The sequence below is a fragment of the Otolemur garnettii genome, unplaced genomic scaffold, assembly GCF_000181295.1.
Source record: "Otolemur garnettii isolate 467f Iridium unplaced genomic scaffold, OtoGar3 scaffold00002, whole genome shotgun sequence".
Classification (NCBI taxonomy): domain Eukaryota; kingdom Metazoa; phylum Chordata; class Mammalia; order Primates; family Galagidae; genus Otolemur; species Otolemur garnettii.
Window position 1 is genome coordinate 27077840 of NW_003852397.1, and position 17412 is coordinate 27095251.

Below are 17412 nucleotides of genomic sequence, written 5' to 3' on the forward strand. Positions count from 1 at the left end.
AAATGCTAAGATATACAATATTCTGATTTTGTGCCAGAATCTAACTTATTAATTCATTTTTTTGATATATAGCTCTAATAAGCTCAAATGCTGAATGAGAAATAAAAATTTTATTACGATTATGCCCTTTACACTGTGAGAAAAGAGATCTTGAAATGACCATTCCTGAAGATCACAACCACAGTTATTAACTCCATCTCTAAAGTATATTTGTCTTTAACCCATACATTTCTTCCATGTTTTTATTCTGTCTACATATTTTGGAAATAAGTTTGTATGACTGAGATTATAAGTTATGAAAAAGCAGAACCAATTCTATAAAATTCTCATTGTATATCACCTAGCAATCCCAAGTGAATAGGAAAAAACCCCAAAACTACTAAGTTGCAAGTTATTAGATGGGGCTACCTCTTGCCACTCCAGCCCATATGTGTACACATGCCCCTAAACCCTGTTCCATTATCCTAATTCAGGCGTTGGTCATACCTCACTGGACTCTCACAACTTCCTAATCCACTCTCCTTGACACTAAATCCATACTCCATTCCATACTCCAAAATACTCTATTCCATACTCCAAAAACAAACAGATTATATCTTTCTACTCCTTAAAGATTCCCATTAGCTCGTAAACTCAAGTCTAACCTCTTTGACATGATCTAATCCCTTCTAACCAATTTCTACAGTCAGCTCCTGCCTTACCCCAACATTCAGCATTACAGCTACACTGAATTTCTTCTTATTCTCAAAATAAGCTATGCATTTCTATAACCCATACTTTTGTGCACTTTAGTACCTGTAATAGAACAATGACTTTCTTTTCATAGCAAATTCCCCATCATTGTTCAATGCTCATGTCACATCCTTGGTGAAGCCTTTCTGACTCCTTCCTAAAAGCCCCACAACACTGTACTCATTCCCTAATTATAAGAGACTTAGTGTTATAATTATGTGTTTACCCATCTCCTTCTCTAGGATTTCTCAAGGGAAAGGACATTTTATCCATATCAATATTTCTTAGTATCTAGTTGGACACCTAGCAGGAGCCCCTATAAATGTTTGGTAACTGATTAAAATAGCACAGGTTGTGGTCAAAATAGAATAATAAGGATTTGATAGCCACTGATCTTCTGACAGAAGATGAAAGTAAATATAATGTTGACTTCAATACCTTTCACATCTCTTTCTTTAAACTGGGTAATGGGGAACATCATGGCATCAGCAAGTTGAGTTGAAAGTACTGCATGACAAGAGCTAAGCTAGAAAAAGAAAGACCAAAAAGGCCAAATAACTAACTATACAAAGACAGCCAGTGTTAAGTACATTAAACAAAATCTAATTTTAAAGGTTTGATAAATTTTATATAAGAAAATACTAAAAATTGTGATACAGTACAAAATATTATATGATCAAAAATTTCCATTTAAAACTCTTAAAAGAAAACAGAATAACCTTGGATTTAGCAATGATTTCTTGGACATGATATCAAAAGTACAAGAAACAAAAGTAAATATAAATTGGACATCATCAAAATATTGTGCATCAAATGATACTACTAAGAAAATAAAAAAGGCTGGGTGCAGTGGCTCACCCCTGCAATCCTAGCACTCTGGGAGGCTAAGGTGGGAGGACTACTTGAGCTCAGGAATTCAAGACCAGACTGAGCAAGAGCAAGACCCCGTGTCTATTAAAAAAAAAGAAAAATTAGCCAAGCATTATGGCAGGTGCCTATAATCCCAGCTACTTAGGAGGCTGATGTAGGAGGATCACTTAAGACTAAGAGTTTGAGTTTGCTGTGAGCTATGATGATGCCATGGCACTCTATCCAGGGTGAGATACTAAGACTTTGTCCCCCTCCAAAAAAAAAAAAAAAAAAGGAAAAAAGAACAGTTTGGGGGCAGCGCCTGTGGCTCAAAGGAGTAGGGTGCCAACCCTATATACTAGAGGTGGTGGGTTCAAACCCAGCCTCGGCCAAAAACTGCAAAAAAACAAACAAAACAAATCTGGTGGTTCTTCATCAAAAAGTTACCATGCAGTGACCCAGCAATAATCATAAAATTAGGATGCAGTGACCCAGCAATCTCACTCCTGGGTATTTACTCAAAAACACTTAAAACTAGTGTTAAAAAAAAACAAATGCATATGAATGGCCAAAGCATAATTCAAATTAGCCAAAAGTTGGAAACAAACCAAATGTCTACCACAGATGAATAAATGAACAAAATGTGGTATAACCATACAATTAAATTTTATTTAGCAAAAAAAGAACGAAGTACTAATGTATATTACAAAATGAATGATGAATACATTATGCTAGTGAAAGAGAACAGACATAAATGTCCACAAATCTTGAGAATTTATTTATATGAAATATCCAAAATAGGCAAATCCATAGAGACATAAAGCAGATTAGTGGTTTCCAGGAGCCAAGGGGAGCAGGGAGGTGGAAATGACTGTTTAATGGGCACAGGTTTCCTTTGGGATGATAAATATTCTGGAAATAGATAGTAGTGATCGCTATACAACTCTGTGAATGTACCAAGTGTCATGATTGGCAAATTTTATATATATTTTACCACAATTTTTGAAAAAAGTTATATTTCCTACAAGTATTCCACAACTTGATTTTCTGTGATAACATTTTGCTATAATGAATTAAAGTATTTCCAAAAATTACTTTCTCCAGTTAAGAGTACAAAAATAAACAGAACTATGGTTCTAATGGTTCATGTGAAAAGAAGTTTGGCTCAGTGCCCATAGCTCAGCGGTTAGGGTACAGGCCACATACACCCAGGCTGACAGGTTCGAACCCAGCCCAGGCCTGCCAAACAACGAACAACTACAATAAAAAAAAAAAATAGCTGGGCATTGTGGCAGGCACCTGTAGTCCCAGCTACTTGGGAGGCTTAGGCAAGAGAATCATTTAAGCCCAAGAGTTTAAAGTTGCTGTGAGCTGTGACGCCATAGCACTCTACCAAGGGCGACACAGTAAGCCTCTGTCTCAAAAAAAAAAAAAAAGTTTCACTGCAACTATAAAGAACAGTTATGGATTCTCCATACATCTCTTACTACCTTTCTTTTTCCTACACCTTCCAGGTCTTTTTTTTAATGATTTGTTGTGACAAATGGTCTGAGAAATTGAGGGTTGATTTTTTGGCTGTTTCGGACAGCAGGATTAATAAAAATTAAACAGTAAAATATTGGTTGGTGGCAAAAGCAAAACTACAAAGAATCTAGCTATACCCCACAACTTAACTCCTTAACTTCCTACCAACATTAAATAACACAATGTTAAGACTGGGGCAGGTGCAGTGGCATAGGCTTCTAATCCCAGCACTTTGGAAGGCTGAGGCTGCAGGATTGACTGAGGATAAGGAGTTTGAGACCAGCCTGGGCATCATAACAGGACCTCATCTCCATAAAAATAAATAAATAAATAAGTAGCAGGGCATGGTGGTTCACACCTCACACCTATAGTCCTAGCTACTTAAGAGGCTGAGGCAGAAGGTTCGCTTGAGCCCAGAGTTTGAAGTTACAATAAGCCATGATCATGCTACTGCATACCAGCCTGAGCAACAGAGGGAGACCCTGTCTTTAAAAAAATAGAAGATAAATAATAGAAAAGATCGAATGGTATATGGACTAAAAGTAGAGAAACCATGTCTATATATTTATTTCTAGAAAATAATTTGCTTTCACTAGATAAAGAAAGTATTTTTTTATGAGCCAGCCATTAGGATGTAAAAAGGCCCTTCTTTAGGAATCTTTGTAATAGAGCTTTACTCATAAGATAATCAAATTTACCAATAAAACCTACGCAACTTGAGTAATTTATTTAAAAGAATACTTATTTGAGCAAAATAAACACTTACTTCATCTATAACTTTTGAAAACTGCTGTAATGTAGAGCTCATAACTTCATCGTCACCCCCCAGTGGGAAACGCTGAAAAGTAAGAAACAGAGATGAAGTAGAGATTCAGTGCTGTGTGTCTTCCGTGAATAACAAGGTAATCTACACTTTCAAATAACCTCAGAAAACTTCTAAAATTGTGAATAAGCCCAAAAAGGTCACTTTAACAAAACAGCATAATCTGTATAATTAATAAAGATCAATTATAATATCTGCCAAGTAAACAACTAACACGGCATATTGGAATCCATGCTGTATGGGAAGTGCAAAGATTTGGTGTTCAGATCCAATTATTCCAATAACCAACAGTGTAACTTTGAGCCAGCCCCATTTTCTTCATTTGTAAAGAGAAAAGAGGTAAACTAGATAGCATCTCTATCTAATATTAAATCACTAACATTATCTCAACATAAGTGCCATAGTGAAATTTCAATGGCATAACCTGTGAACTCAAAAAAACTTAAGGATTCTTGATGAGAATATATATCACTACATATTTTAGATTATGATTTTAAAGCTTCAATATACCTTACCTGTTTTTCATATTCTTTCAAAAGTTTTGAAGTCAGGTGTGTTGCTGCACTTAATTCATTCTATGGAAAAAGAATAACATTCATATTGGCACAATATTACTGATTAAGAAAAAAGTTTTAGTTGAAAATACCGAGGCCACTTTTATTTAATATCACTTAATGTAAATAATGTATAATGTGTTTTTTAAAACTCTTATTAAATTGCTGGAAAGGGAACTACCATTAAAGACTCTAAAAGGAAATTCAACACATGAAATAGACATTATAAAGGAATTCAGCAGTATTCTAGGTATGTGCCTTTTGGGGGGTTAAAAAAACCTTAAGCACTAAACTAAATATTTTAAACGCCAGAAGTAAACTGTTATAACCTTAGCAAAATCTTTAGAATCTACACTGATGACTGATTATGCCTCTCTATATCCCAATACTAGACTATGATGACCATTTAATATAATATCATAAACCAAAATGTGATTAATCTAGTCATATAGCAACAGAACCATATGAAAGATTATTTTTTTAAATTCTAACTTTTCTTCAGTGTAGAATGACAAAAATAACTTTTTTTTTTTTTTAGAGACAGAGTCTCACTTTGTCACCCTTGGTAGAATGCCATGGCATCACAACTCACAGCAACCTCCAACTCCTGAGCTTAGGCAATTCTCTTGCCTCAGCCTCCCGAGTAGCTGGGACCACAGGCACCTGCCACAACACTCAGCTATTTTTTTGTTGCAGTTTGGCCGGGGCTGGGTTTGAACCCTGCCACCCTTGGTATATGGGGCTGCTGTCCTACTCACTGAGCTATAGGCGCGGCCCCCCCCCCTTTTTTTCTGAGACACAGATTCAAGCTATCACCCTGGGTAGAGTGCCGTGGTGTCACAGCTCACAGCAACCTCACACTCTTGGGCTTAAGTGATTCTCTTGCCTCATCCTCCCAAGTAGCTGGGACTATGGGCACCTGCCACAATGCCTGGCTATTTTTTTGTTGCTGTTGTTGTAGCTGTCATTGTTGTTTTAGCTGGCCCAGGACAGGTTTGAACTGACTAGCCTTGGTGTATGTGGTCCGCATTCTTTTTACATACTAATCAACTATCTCTGGTCAAAAATCAAAGCCTGAAAGACCTATCGCAAGGAAAAAATCAACTATCATTAACAGATTTTCAAGCACATAATTAAAATGTGAATCCAGAAAGGAGAGAAAATGAGAAAGGAAACAAAATCAAACTTGTATAGTTAATTAATCCCAAAGAAAGTATTATCATAGAACCCAGGTTGCTGTTAAAGCTTGTAATTAAGTCACCCAAACATAACCTCAAATTTTGTGCCTGGTCAACAAGAAAAGCTAGTTATACCCTTCTCAAATTCATCACCTTATATTCCAGAGCTACATCTAATTTTTATTACCTTCTTCTAACTAGATAGAGGCAGACTATTTAAATCCTCTACTCAAAAAGGGGAAGTGTTCAAAAATACTAAAAGCATGATTAGGGGAAATACTAAGTGATAACATGGGGTCCTCAGTCAAATCTTAGGCAAAGATTACCGTCAGTGAGTTTCAGTAAGAAAGCCCTTACTGCGTTTGAGTAGAAAGGGCAGAAGCTTCAATCTTCCATCATTTCTGTAATGCTACAAACTATACAGTAATAATTGAAATGTAAACTCTGTTTTGAGTGGAAAGGGCAGAAGCTTCAATCTTCCATCACTTCTGTAATGCTACAAACTGTACAGTAATAATTGAAATGTAAACTCTGTAATACAAAATACTTAACACTCATTCATCTATTCAACAAATATCTACATTACCATGAGCCCTGGTCAGGACTAAGCATCAGTAAACAAGAGAGACACTATCTGTCCTCATGGGAGTTAAAGATTCATTTTTAAATAATAGTACTGAGTTAGCTCGTAGCTTTTTACCTGTGCATCATAAATTCGATGCATAGCGTGATACAATTGGTTCATATAGTTGGAAATAGCTGTTGCATCTTCTTCAAATACACCCAGTAAAGACCTTGTCTGTGTAAAATAAAAGCAATAAGTTTATGTAAATCATTATATAAGATGAAAAACATTTTTTTCTAAAGATAGCACAAATTCTGAGTTTCAATCTATTTTCTCTCTTTTGATAGCAATGCCAAGAAGTCAGGGTATTTTGTTCTGTTTCACTTTAATAAAGCACAGGTATCTTCCAACTATGTCACACAAACTTTAGAAAGAACAGAGGTATATTTTTATGAATTAAAAATCCTATAAGTAAACTAACAGCAATCAACAGAAATGTACAAAGCTAAATTAACAGCATTCCATGCAATATATATTTTAAATGTCTTATTTCAGAATGACTTAGTATAATTATTTTTCTTCTTCCATGGTCTCTTTTAGTAGTGCCAACCCCCTCCTTGTCCTAATCTAAAATAAAATCAAGGTACCATCCCCAACATGACCAACTTTTCAGCCTGTTTTTTCTAAGTCCAGAGTTTTGGGTTTTTTCCTCCTTCCTCTTCTTTACACATGTCTATACTATTTGACTTTTGTTTTGTTTTTACTATGAGCATGTAAAAATTACCTTCATTTTTAGAGGGAAAAATTTGTCAGTAAGTAAATGTTAAGGATACCAATAAAAATTATCAAAGATAAGGAAATTCAGCTTATGAGAAGCAAGGTATACTCACCGTTTTATATTCCCAAGGTAGAAGAAGAATTAATACCAACTACTACTGGAGATAACTGCTGCTTAAATTCCAAAACATGACTTTGTATTTTTTTTTTGCAGTTTTTGGCCGGGCCTGGGTTTGAACCTGCCACCTCCAGCATATGGGGCCGGCACCCTTCTCCTTTGAGCCACAGGCGCTACCCATGACTTTGTATTTTTATTCCAAAAATAATTTATGCCTCTGCCTTGGAGTGGTTTTTTAAAAAATCAACTTATTTCCTAGCTTCCTATTTTCAGAAGAGAATATATTCAGAAGTCAATATAGCATAAAGGAGGAAAAAAGACCCAAGATCATTATGCCCATCAATATATGAACTCCTCATTTTAAGTCCTCCGTTTCACCAGACCTCAGAGACTTGATTTGACAGAAATTTTTTGCTCCACTCCAATTCCCCACAATGTCATTTTTAGAAGTAAAAAAGAAAGCATTAGTAAATCTTATTCAGCTAGTAACATTCTTAAGAAAGATCTGCCCTAGGCCTGGGTGCATGGCTCAAGCCTACAGTCACAGCACTCTGGGAGGCTGAGGTGGGTAGATCACCAGAGGTCAGGAATTCCAGACCAACCTGAGCGAGAACGAGACTCCCATCTCTAAAAATACCCAGGCATTGTGGCAAGCACCTGTAGTCCCACCTACTCAGGAAGCTGAGGCAAGATCAGTTGAGCCCAAAAGACTGAGGTTACTGCGAGCTATGACACCACAGCACTCTATGCAGGGTTACAAAGTGAGACTCTGTCTCCAAAAAAAAAAAAAGCCACTTAATTTTTTCCCGCAAATGGGTAATTCCAATGTAAGGAATTATACAAAACAGTATTGAAACGAGTTCCCTATTTTAAGCTAATGATGTCAAGTTCCACACTGTATAACTACTGTTTGTGTGTGTTAGCAGCTTACAAAAATATAATCAATATGGTACCATTTCATTGAATCTATGATGGTATCCATTGTAAGACACATTTTTTTTTTCTTTTGAGACAGGGTCTCACTTTGTCACCCTGTGTAGAGTGCCACAGTGTCATCATAGCTCATAGCAACCTCAAACTCTTAGGCTCAAGTGATCCTTTTGCCTCAGCCTCCTGAGTGGCTGGGACTATAGCCAAGACACCTGGCTATTTTTTTCTAATTTTAGTATCAGGTACATAGTATAGCTTTCATATAAACACAAAAAAAGGAAAATATAAGTAGCATAAATTTAATGCATTTCGAAATTTCACAAAGTTCAACTCTTTTTTTTTTTTTAATTTGAAAGCTTTATTTATTTATTATTTATGTTTGCAGTTTTTGGCCAGGGCCAGGCTTGAACCTGTCACCCCCAGTATATGGGGCTGGCGCCCTACTCCTTGAACCACAGGTGCCCCTTTTTTTTTTTTTTAGAGACAGAGTCTTTGTCACCTTCAATACAGTGCCGTGGCATCACTGCTCACAGCAACCTCCAGCTCTTGGGCTTAAGCGATTCTCTTGCCTCAGTCTCCTGAGTAGCTGGGACTACAGGTGCCTGCCACAACACCCAGCTATTTTTTGTTGCAATTTGGCCGGAGCTAGGTTCTAACCCATCACCCTCAATATAAAGGGGCCGGTGTCCTACCCACTGACCCACATGGGCCACCCCTCAAAGTTCAACTCTTATGAATCACTTTTCCACTTGAAAGTCATCAATATCCATGTTTTCTGACTGAGCGTGATGGCTTCTGCTTATAATCCTAGCAGTATGGAGGATCCTTTGAGCTCAGGAGGATCTTGAGATCAAGACTGTTCAAAACCAGTCAGAGCAAGAATGACACCCCATCTCTACTAAAAACAGAAAAAAATATTCTGCCAGGCATTGTAGCAGTACCTGTAGTCCCAACTACTCTGGAAGCTAACAGAGGAGGATCACTTGGACCCAGGAGTCTGAGGTTGCTGTGAGCTAGGCTGATGCCATGACACTCTAACCTGGGCAACAGAGTGAGACTCTGTCTCAAAAAAAGAAAACAAAACCCATGTCTTCTCATACATTATTATTCTCTGTGCTATGAAGAGGTAGTAAGTATTTCTTAGAGGTGGTCCACTTTTGTCCCTAATATTTTCTTCTAAGCCACTGACTCATTCAGGAAGTTTTGATGGTCCATCTCACCAGGTGTCAAAGGAAGGTTTTCAGGCAAACCAGGACTGATAATCCTTTCTAAAATGGTTCTTAACTTGATCTGTTGGCTTAACACTTAAAGGGTGTACTTGGCCCTTATGCCAGGAGAAAAAAACAAGTATGTACATTTGCAGGCAATACCAAGTACACTACAACTGCCATCTGGCTGTTAGCAATTGTTAAAATATCAAGTCTAAGAGGAATCCCAATCAGAGATGTTAAGACAAATACTCATACTCTGTATTTATTATGCAAAGAAAGATACCTACATTTGGGGTTGGGGTTTGTCTTCATTGTTCTATCAAAAATAGATAATTGTTGGCCTGGATGGCTCACACCTATAATCCTAGCACTCTTGAGAAGTGGAGGCAGGTGGATTGATTGAGCTCACAGGTTTGAGACCAGCCTGAGCAAAGTGTGAGACCCCATCTCTAAAAATAGCCAGGTGGCAGACACCTATAGTCCCAGCTACTGGGGAGGCTGAAACAAGAGAATGGCTTGAGCCCAAGAGTTTGAGGTTGCTGTGAGCTATAACACCACAGCACTCTACCGAGGGCAATAAAGTGAGACTCTGTCTCTACAAAAAAAAAAAAAAAAGAAAAGGGTAATCATTAAGATATTTATTTATACATAAAATCAATTATTTTTTAAAGATCATACCTGTTCTTAGTAATTAACAAGTTTAATGTTGATTCTGATTTTCAAGGTAATATATAAACATGGACCAAGTATTTAGTGTAGCCTTAAGATTTTCTGCCTCAATAGGTATAATCTTTTGCAAAATTGTGTGGTTTGGGCAAGATAATTCTAAAGATGCTTATGTTTGACTAGCTGGACTTGGACGTGCAAATTTCCCCTATTTTAACTCTACTTACAGTAATATATCAAGCTAAAAATGGACAACTGTAATTAAAGATAGTCTTCCATGACTCTTCCAACATTTTTATATAACTGGCGAGCCGCTTAGGATCAAATAAAAAACTTATCAGGAATTTTAAAAGTTTTCACATTCTTTGTTATTCTACTTCTTGGATTCTATCCCAGATAAAACAGCTAAACTGAGAAAAATTTATACCCAAAAGCAGAACTTTAGGCAAACTCTAGAAGTCCAGCAATGGGGTATTAAGTCAGTTAAAAAAATGTCAAGTCTGGGTGGCACCTGTATTCAGTGGGTAGGACGCCAACCCCATATACCAAGGGTGGCAGGTTCAAACCAGCCCAGGCCAAACTGCAACAAAAAATAGCCGGGCGTTGTGGTGGGCACCTGCAGTCCCAGCTACGTGGGAGGCTGTGGCAAGAAAATTGCCTAACCCCAGGAGTTGGAGTGCCTATAGCTCAGCGGCTAGGGTGCCGGCCACACATACCAAGGCTGGCGGGTTAGAACCCAGCCCAGGCCTGCTAAACAACAATAAGAACTACAACAACAAAAAAATGGCCAGGCATTGAGGCAGGTGCCTGTAGTCCCAGCTACTTGGGAGGCTGAAAAGGAAAGAAAAAGAAAAAGAAATGTGCAGTCTTCAAATTTTTTTATTCAAAATGTAAAAATGTAGCCGGGCATGGTGGCTCATGCTTCTAATCCTAACACTTTGGGAGGCTGAGGTGGATGGATTGCCCAAGCTCACAGGTTCGAGACCAGCCTAAACAAAAGGGAGACTCCTGTCTCTAAAAATAGCAGGGCGTTGGGGTGGACACCTGTAGTCCCAGCTACTTGGGAGGCTTAGACAAGAGAATCACTTGAGCCTAAGAGTTTGAGGTTGCTGTGAGCTATGACACTATGGCATTCTACTGACTGTCTGACAAAAAAAGTAAAAACGTAAAGATATTTAAACTATAATGTTAAGTTAAAGGCAGGCCCAGGTGCCATGGCTCATCCCTATAGTGCCAACTGCTTAGGAGGCTGAGATGGGAGAATGGCTTGAGCTCAGGACTTGGAAGTTGTAGTGAGCTATGATGATACCATTGCAATTCAGCCTAGGTGACAGAGCAAGACCCTGTCTCTTAAATAAAAAGAAGCAGGACTCAGCACCCATAGTTCAGTGGTTAGGGCGCTGGCCACATACACCAGGGCTGGCAGGTTTGAACCCAGCCTGAGCCTGCTAAACTACAAAAAAAAAAAAAAAAAATAGCCGGATGTTGTGGCAGGTGACTATAGTCTCAGCTACTTAGGATGATGATGCAAGAGAATTGCTTAAGCCCAAGAGTCTGAGGTTGTGGTGAGCTATGATGCCATGGCACTCTACCCAGGATGACCTAGTGAGACTGTCTAAAAAAGAAAAAAAAAAAAAACCTAAAAGAAGCAGAATAAAATCATTATGTACAATATAATCTCAATTACATTAAAATATATCTTTAAAAAAGGACTAAAATTAAAAAAGCAAACTGTTATTAGGGTTTGCTGCTGGGTGACCAACAGGTGTGTGTATTTGTATGTCTCTTTTTCTATACCTTACCTTATTCTAACCCAGCAACAGTTATTTTATAAAATCAATATCAAAAATAAAGACATTCACTAGCTATAATTGCTGAGGTTCAGAGAAGTTGAGTAACATGCCCTAAAGCGAAATGCACTAAGTAGCAGTGCAGACTAAAACCCTTGTGTCCTCTATCCCAGATTCAGGCTTTCTATTCTGCCACAGGTTCTGCCTAAGAATCACCTCTAAGTCACTACCCTTCCTAAATCCCAATTGCCCCATGTTCCCCAAATAAATTTTACTACCTCTAGAAATGGGAAGAATATCAATGTAGCCAGCATGATGGTGCACACTTGTAATCCCAGCTACTAGAGAAACTGAGGGGGATAAGATTGCTTGAGTCCAGAAGTTTGAGGCTACAGTGCACTGTCCTAGTGTCTGTGATTAGCTACAGCACTCTAGTTAAGAAACACATCAAGACTTCATCTCAGGCTCGGCGCCTATAGCTCAACCGGCTAAGGCGCCAGCCATGTACACCTAAGGTGGCGGGTTCGAATCCCCAGCCCGGACCCGCCAAAAACAACAATGAGGGCTGCAACCAAACAATAGCCGGGCGTTGTGGCGGGCGCCTGTGGTCCCAGCTACTTGGGAGGCAGAGGCAGGAGACTCGCTTAAACCCAGGAGTTGGAGGTTGCTGTGAGCTGTAATGCCACGGCACTCTACCCAGGGGGACAGCTTGAGGCTCTGTCTCAAAAAAAAAAAAAAAAAAAAAAAAAAAGACTTCATCTCAGAAAACCAAAAAATTATTATAAAACTGACACTAATATGAGGCATGCTTGTCCACAGGTAAAAAAGCAACAAGAAGGGCGACGCCTGTGGCTCAAAAGTGTAGGGTGCTGGCCCCATATGCCGGAGGCGGTGGGTTCAAACCTAGCCCCAGCCAAAAAAATAAAATTTAATTTAATTTTTTAAAAAAAGCAACAAAAAAATCCCACTAATTCTCAAGTTGTAAACTAATTCTGTGGAAAGTTCAATAAATTAATCAGATAAGTCAAGAGATTATCTCTGCCTCACAAGTCATGACTAGGGCACTGTGCAACCCGTTCTGAACTATTTATAGTCTTTATGGGTTATTAAAAAAAAGCAGATAAGAGAAGAAAGGTAAGGCAACCTCTTGAGTCTTATATAATAAAAAAGTAAAATACATAGTGTACCAAACCAATACATCCCACAAAGCTTTTGCAAATCATCTGAAACAAATATAGCTTAAAACTTTATACTTGAATAATCACTAAGAAAAATGTGAACCAGCTATAGCAGCAGTCAAGATAAACCGAAATGTGGGTTTCTCATTTTGTCAGCATATGCTGATAACAGTACATTACCAGTAGGCAAATGGCCTATGAAGATAACTTTCAGAAAGAAAAAGAATAAATCAATTCTACAATCTGATCCCCATTTCATTCTTGATACTTAAAACTGGCACGAAATCCATGAGAAGTTCCATCCAGGAAAGTAGTATCTAGACCTTTCCTTCCTTTCTTCTTTGGGGGCCATATTAAACTGTAAAGACACATAAAATGTGTGCAACTGTATTTTTTTTTTTTTTTTGAGACAGAGTCTCACTTTGTTGCCCTTGGTAGAGTATCTTGGCATCCCAGCTCACAGCAACCTCAAACTCTCGGGCTTAAGCGATTCTCTTGCCTCAGCCTCCAAAGTAGCTGGGACTACAGGCGCCCGCCACAATGCCCAGCTATTTTTTTGTTGCAGTTGTCATTCTTGATTTTAGCTGGCCTGAGCTGGGTTCGAACCCACTAGCCTTGGTGTATGTGGCCGGCACCCTACCCACTGAGCACCGGCGCCGTCCTGCAACTATTTCTAAATGAACAATGCTCCAGAAATTTTTCATTCCAATTGTTATCCAACCAGCAGCATAGCCTTAAATTGTTTACATTATTGCGCAAAAGGTGGGCTTAGAAGTTTCTCTATTGAAGTTAAAGCCACCACCATCTTTTTTAATATAACTGATTTCATTCTTCAGTACTGAAAAAAATATCAAATGGTTACATTTTCCAAAACTGTCTTAGTCTAGAACAACCACACCAGTAAGGCACAAAACACAGAACACAGGGCTTTTATTTTGATGAGTTTATTAAGGCCAAGTCTGCAGCGAGCAGCGACGCAGTCGTGGAGCGGGGAAGGCACGGTCCATCACATGCCGTGTACAGCCCAAGTGACAGCGGCCACAGACACAGCCGCGACACCGGCACACTGGGCAGGGAGTGTGGACGCAGGCTCCAGGACCTGTCACGGGTTTCGTTGACAGCTCTCCACACACATCCTAAGAAAAACTATCCATTTCCTTCACTACCCTGCTGAGCCTCAGAAACCATTAAATAAGACTACCGGGTTTTCTCCCTTTCTGCATTTTCCCCGAAGGGGTTTTCGGGAAGAAAATTCCACGTTCGGGATTTATCACCTCACACCACGGTGATAAAAACAGCGCCTTTCGTGAAATAAAAGAAGACCCGCGCGCGTACGTGACCGCCGGGCCCACGAGTGGCAGCGGCGGCTCGGACTCTGTCCGCGGCCCTCGGCCGCAGCTGCGCGGGCCCAAGCGGGCCTGGAGCCGCAGGCCGCGGCCTCGGCGGCTCTGGGCGCGGCCCGCGGCGGGCGGGGTACCTGGGCGGCGACAGCGCCCACCTGGGTCTGGCACCTGCGGCGACCCAGGCCTGAGGTCGTCCCTCCCGGCTCCCCCTTGTCTCCAGCCACCGCCCGCTCCTCACCTGCGGGCTGTCTTCCAGAGTCTCCTCGATGGGCAGCTTGTCGATCCCCGGCATCGTGGCGGAGCGAGGGCGGCGGCAGGAGACGCAGCAGCCCGCCTGCAGCAGCTGACCCAGGCCAGCCCTCTCTTGCAGGCGCGGCCGCGGTCCCCGCCCGCACGGCCCTTGCCAGGCGCCGAGCAGCCGGGCGGGAAATCCCGCCCCCTCGGTCTCCCTGCCCCTCCTCCCAGAGCGCCCATTGGCTCGTGCCTACGCCCATCAATGCTGCGGAGCTGGCCTGGAGTTTCCTTGGCCTCGAGGGGTCTACAGTGAACGCGTGACACTGAGGGGATAGGGGCAGCGGCCGAGAAGGCGCCGTCTGCGATGGGCGAGCGCTTTAAGAGCGCGCGCTCACCTGGATGTAAGTCGTAGTGGACTGTCTCCTCCATGGCTTGCTAGTGCGGGTAACCAGAGCCTCCAGTGAGGACCACACGGGGGAATTTGGGTCGGTTTTACTTCTCACGTAAAGTATTTCCCTCAGAGACCTTGGGAAAAGCCCTACTTTAGTTTCCTCAAATTACAACCGTCCCGTCCCTACTCAGAGTATCCGGTCTTAGTCCCTTGCAGCAAAATGGTGCTGGCTAACTCAGATGTCTTAAGATCCTGAGTTGTGTCCTTAACGTGGACGGTGGATTGAAGATTCTTTTTCTGGGCACTTAGATATCAGTATATCCGGTTAAAAACATGCGACCTTACCTGGCCTTCAAGGTCAGTCCTTTAGGACTGACGCTGCAAATTCTGACTTCCATATTTCTTTTCAATCACGTAAGAATATATCTTTCAAAATCAGGGTACACTAGTTATTATGTTGATGACTGATTAGCATTTCTACTCTATCAAAAAGTTTTAGGAAGTTTTAAGAAAAGACTATTAATAGCTTCTTTAACTTGTAATTTTACATTAAAGTGAACCTCAAAGAAGTTGGAGGATTGCCTAAATGAGAGTTAGAATCCAGTCTTTCTTCCTGCCTTTTTATTCATCTTTCCCAGTCTCATGCTGCCTGGTTTCTGTCTCTGTAGCTTACAACAAGCTGTCATCAGAATACAAAGAAAGTAGCAAAATAACTAGTGCCTTCTAAAAATCTACCCATTAATCCCACTAGTCCATTCCATTTTTGTTTCAGAAATATGAAAGACGCTAAGTAAAGACTATTAGCTGCCTGGTTCCACAGACACATGGGAACAAATCCAGATACAGTGGAATAAGTCCAAATATAGTAATAGAAATGGAAGTTACATATTTAAAGTTAAAATACTAGATTTTCTCATGATCTCTTGAAAGAAAGGAAAGTATGTTTTATAACTTTGAACAGGGGCGGGTCGCAGTGGCTCATGCCTGTAATCCTAGCACTCTGGGAGGCCCAGGCAGGTGGATTGCTTGAGCTTTGGGGTTCCAGAGCAGCCTGAGCAAGAGTAAGACCCCATCTCTAAAACAAGCTGGGCAGTGTGGAGGGGCCTATAGCCCCAGCTATTTGGGGGGCTGAGGCAAAAGAATCACTTGAGCCCAAGACTTGAAGTTGCTGTGAGCTATGATGGTACAGAGCTCTACTGAGGGTGACAAAGTAAGACTCTTATCTCAAGAAATAAAAAAATAAGGCTCGGTGCCTATAACTCAAGCGGCTAAGGCACCAGCCACATACACCGGAGTTGGCAGGTTCGAATCCACCCCTGGCCCACCCAACAAAAATAACAACTATAACCAAAAAATAGCCAGTCGTTGTGGCAGGCACCTGTAGTCTCAGCTACTTGGGAGGCTGAGGCAAGAGGATCTCTTAAGCACAAGAGTTTGAGGTAGCTGTGAGCAGTGATGGCACAGCACTCTATCCAGGGCAACAGCTTGAAACTCTGTCTCAAAAATAAATAAATAAATAAATAAAACTTTGATCAGGTAGACTTTCATTATAGTTTTATAGAATTATCTTTAGTGTTATAATCTTTAAATAAAAGCTTTCCCCTTAGATTGTTTATCACCTAGTCACTCTGTTGAAGAGTTCTTTAGTTTTTGAGAAAGTTGGTTTGGAGTCAGTTTTTTTTTTTTTTTTTGAGACAGAGTCTCAAGCTGTCATCCTGGGTAGAGTACCGTGGCACCATAGCTCACAGCAACTTCCAACTCTTGGTCTCATGTGATCCTCTTGCCTCTTGCATCAGTTTTCCCTTTTATTAGTAGAGACCAGGTCTCGCTTTTGCTCTGGCTGCTCTCGAACTCATGAACTAAAGCTATCCACCTGCCTCGGCCTTGTAGAGTGCTAGGAGTATAGGCGTGAGCCACAGGCCCAGTTTGGAGTCAGTTCTTGAAACATTAAGGGTTACCAATTGTGTTACAGGTTCCTTATCCTTGAATTCTCTTTTATATTCTGCCAGCACAGGCACAATGCATCTGGACTCTAATGAAGGAATACTTTCAAGGTAAGTTATCTACTTGGTTGAACTGTGATTTAGATTTTAAGAGAAGAAAGGTAGTGACAACTGGTAAGAATCAGGAGTAAGTAACAAATGAAAACATAGTGTAAGAAAGAAGAGTGGGCCGGGCATGGTGGCTCACCCTGTAATCCTAGCACTCTTGGAGGCAGAGGAGGGTGGATTACTTGAGCTCAGGTTCTAGACCAGTCTGAGAAAGAGCAAGACCCTAAAAAATAGCTGAGTGTTGTGGCGGACACCTATAGTCCCAGCTACTGGGGAAGCTGAGGCAAGAGGATCTCTTGAGCCCAAGAGTTTGAGGTTGCTGTGAGCTGTGACACCATGGCAGTCTACTGAGGGCAACAGAGTGAAACTTTGTCTCAAAAACAACAAAGTACATAGCCAAGACATTAGCCAGGAATAAAAACAAAGCAGGAGGAATCACACTACCAGACCTCAGACTATACTACAAATCCATAGTGATCAAAACAGCATGGTACTGGC

At 40.5% G+C, this 17412-nt stretch overlaps 2 protein-coding genes across 7 annotated transcripts in view; one reads left to right on the forward strand and one right to left on the reverse strand.

The window, feature by feature from the left end:
- Positions 1-14648, reverse strand: part of APPL1 (adaptor protein, phosphotyrosine interacting with PH domain and leucine zipper 1) — a 41980-nt gene extending 27332 nt beyond the window's left edge. Inside the window, exons 1-5 of the mRNA XM_023512634.1 lie at positions 14477-14648; positions 6361-6459; positions 4444-4503; positions 3872-3943; positions 1163-1258 (exon numbers count right to left, since the gene is read on the reverse strand). Coding sequence (XP_023368402.1) covers positions 1163-1258; positions 3872-3943; positions 4444-4503; positions 6361-6459; positions 14477-14530 — 381 coding nt within the window. The 5' untranslated portion in view covers positions 14531-14648. The remainder of the gene's footprint in view (positions 1-1162; positions 1259-3871; positions 3944-4443; positions 4504-6360; positions 6460-14476) is intronic.
- Positions 14649-14755: 107 nt separating this feature from the next.
- Positions 14756-17412, forward strand: part of HESX1 (HESX homeobox 1) — a 17729-nt gene continuing 15072 nt past the window's right edge. For 4 of the 6 annotated variants that reach the window (XM_003781690.3, XM_023512890.1, XM_023512875.1 and 1 more), the window contains exons 1-2: positions 14756-14873; positions 16873-16917. Coding sequence is in view for 2 of the 6 variants with exons in the window: in XM_023512882.1 (XP_023368650.1) it covers positions 14837-14873; positions 16873-16917 (82 nt within the window). In the remaining 4 variants the exon portion in view is untranslated. The remainder of the gene's footprint in view (positions 14874-16872; positions 16918-17412) is intronic. The other 2 variants (XM_023512879.1, XM_023512886.1) reach the window with 1 other exon arrangement.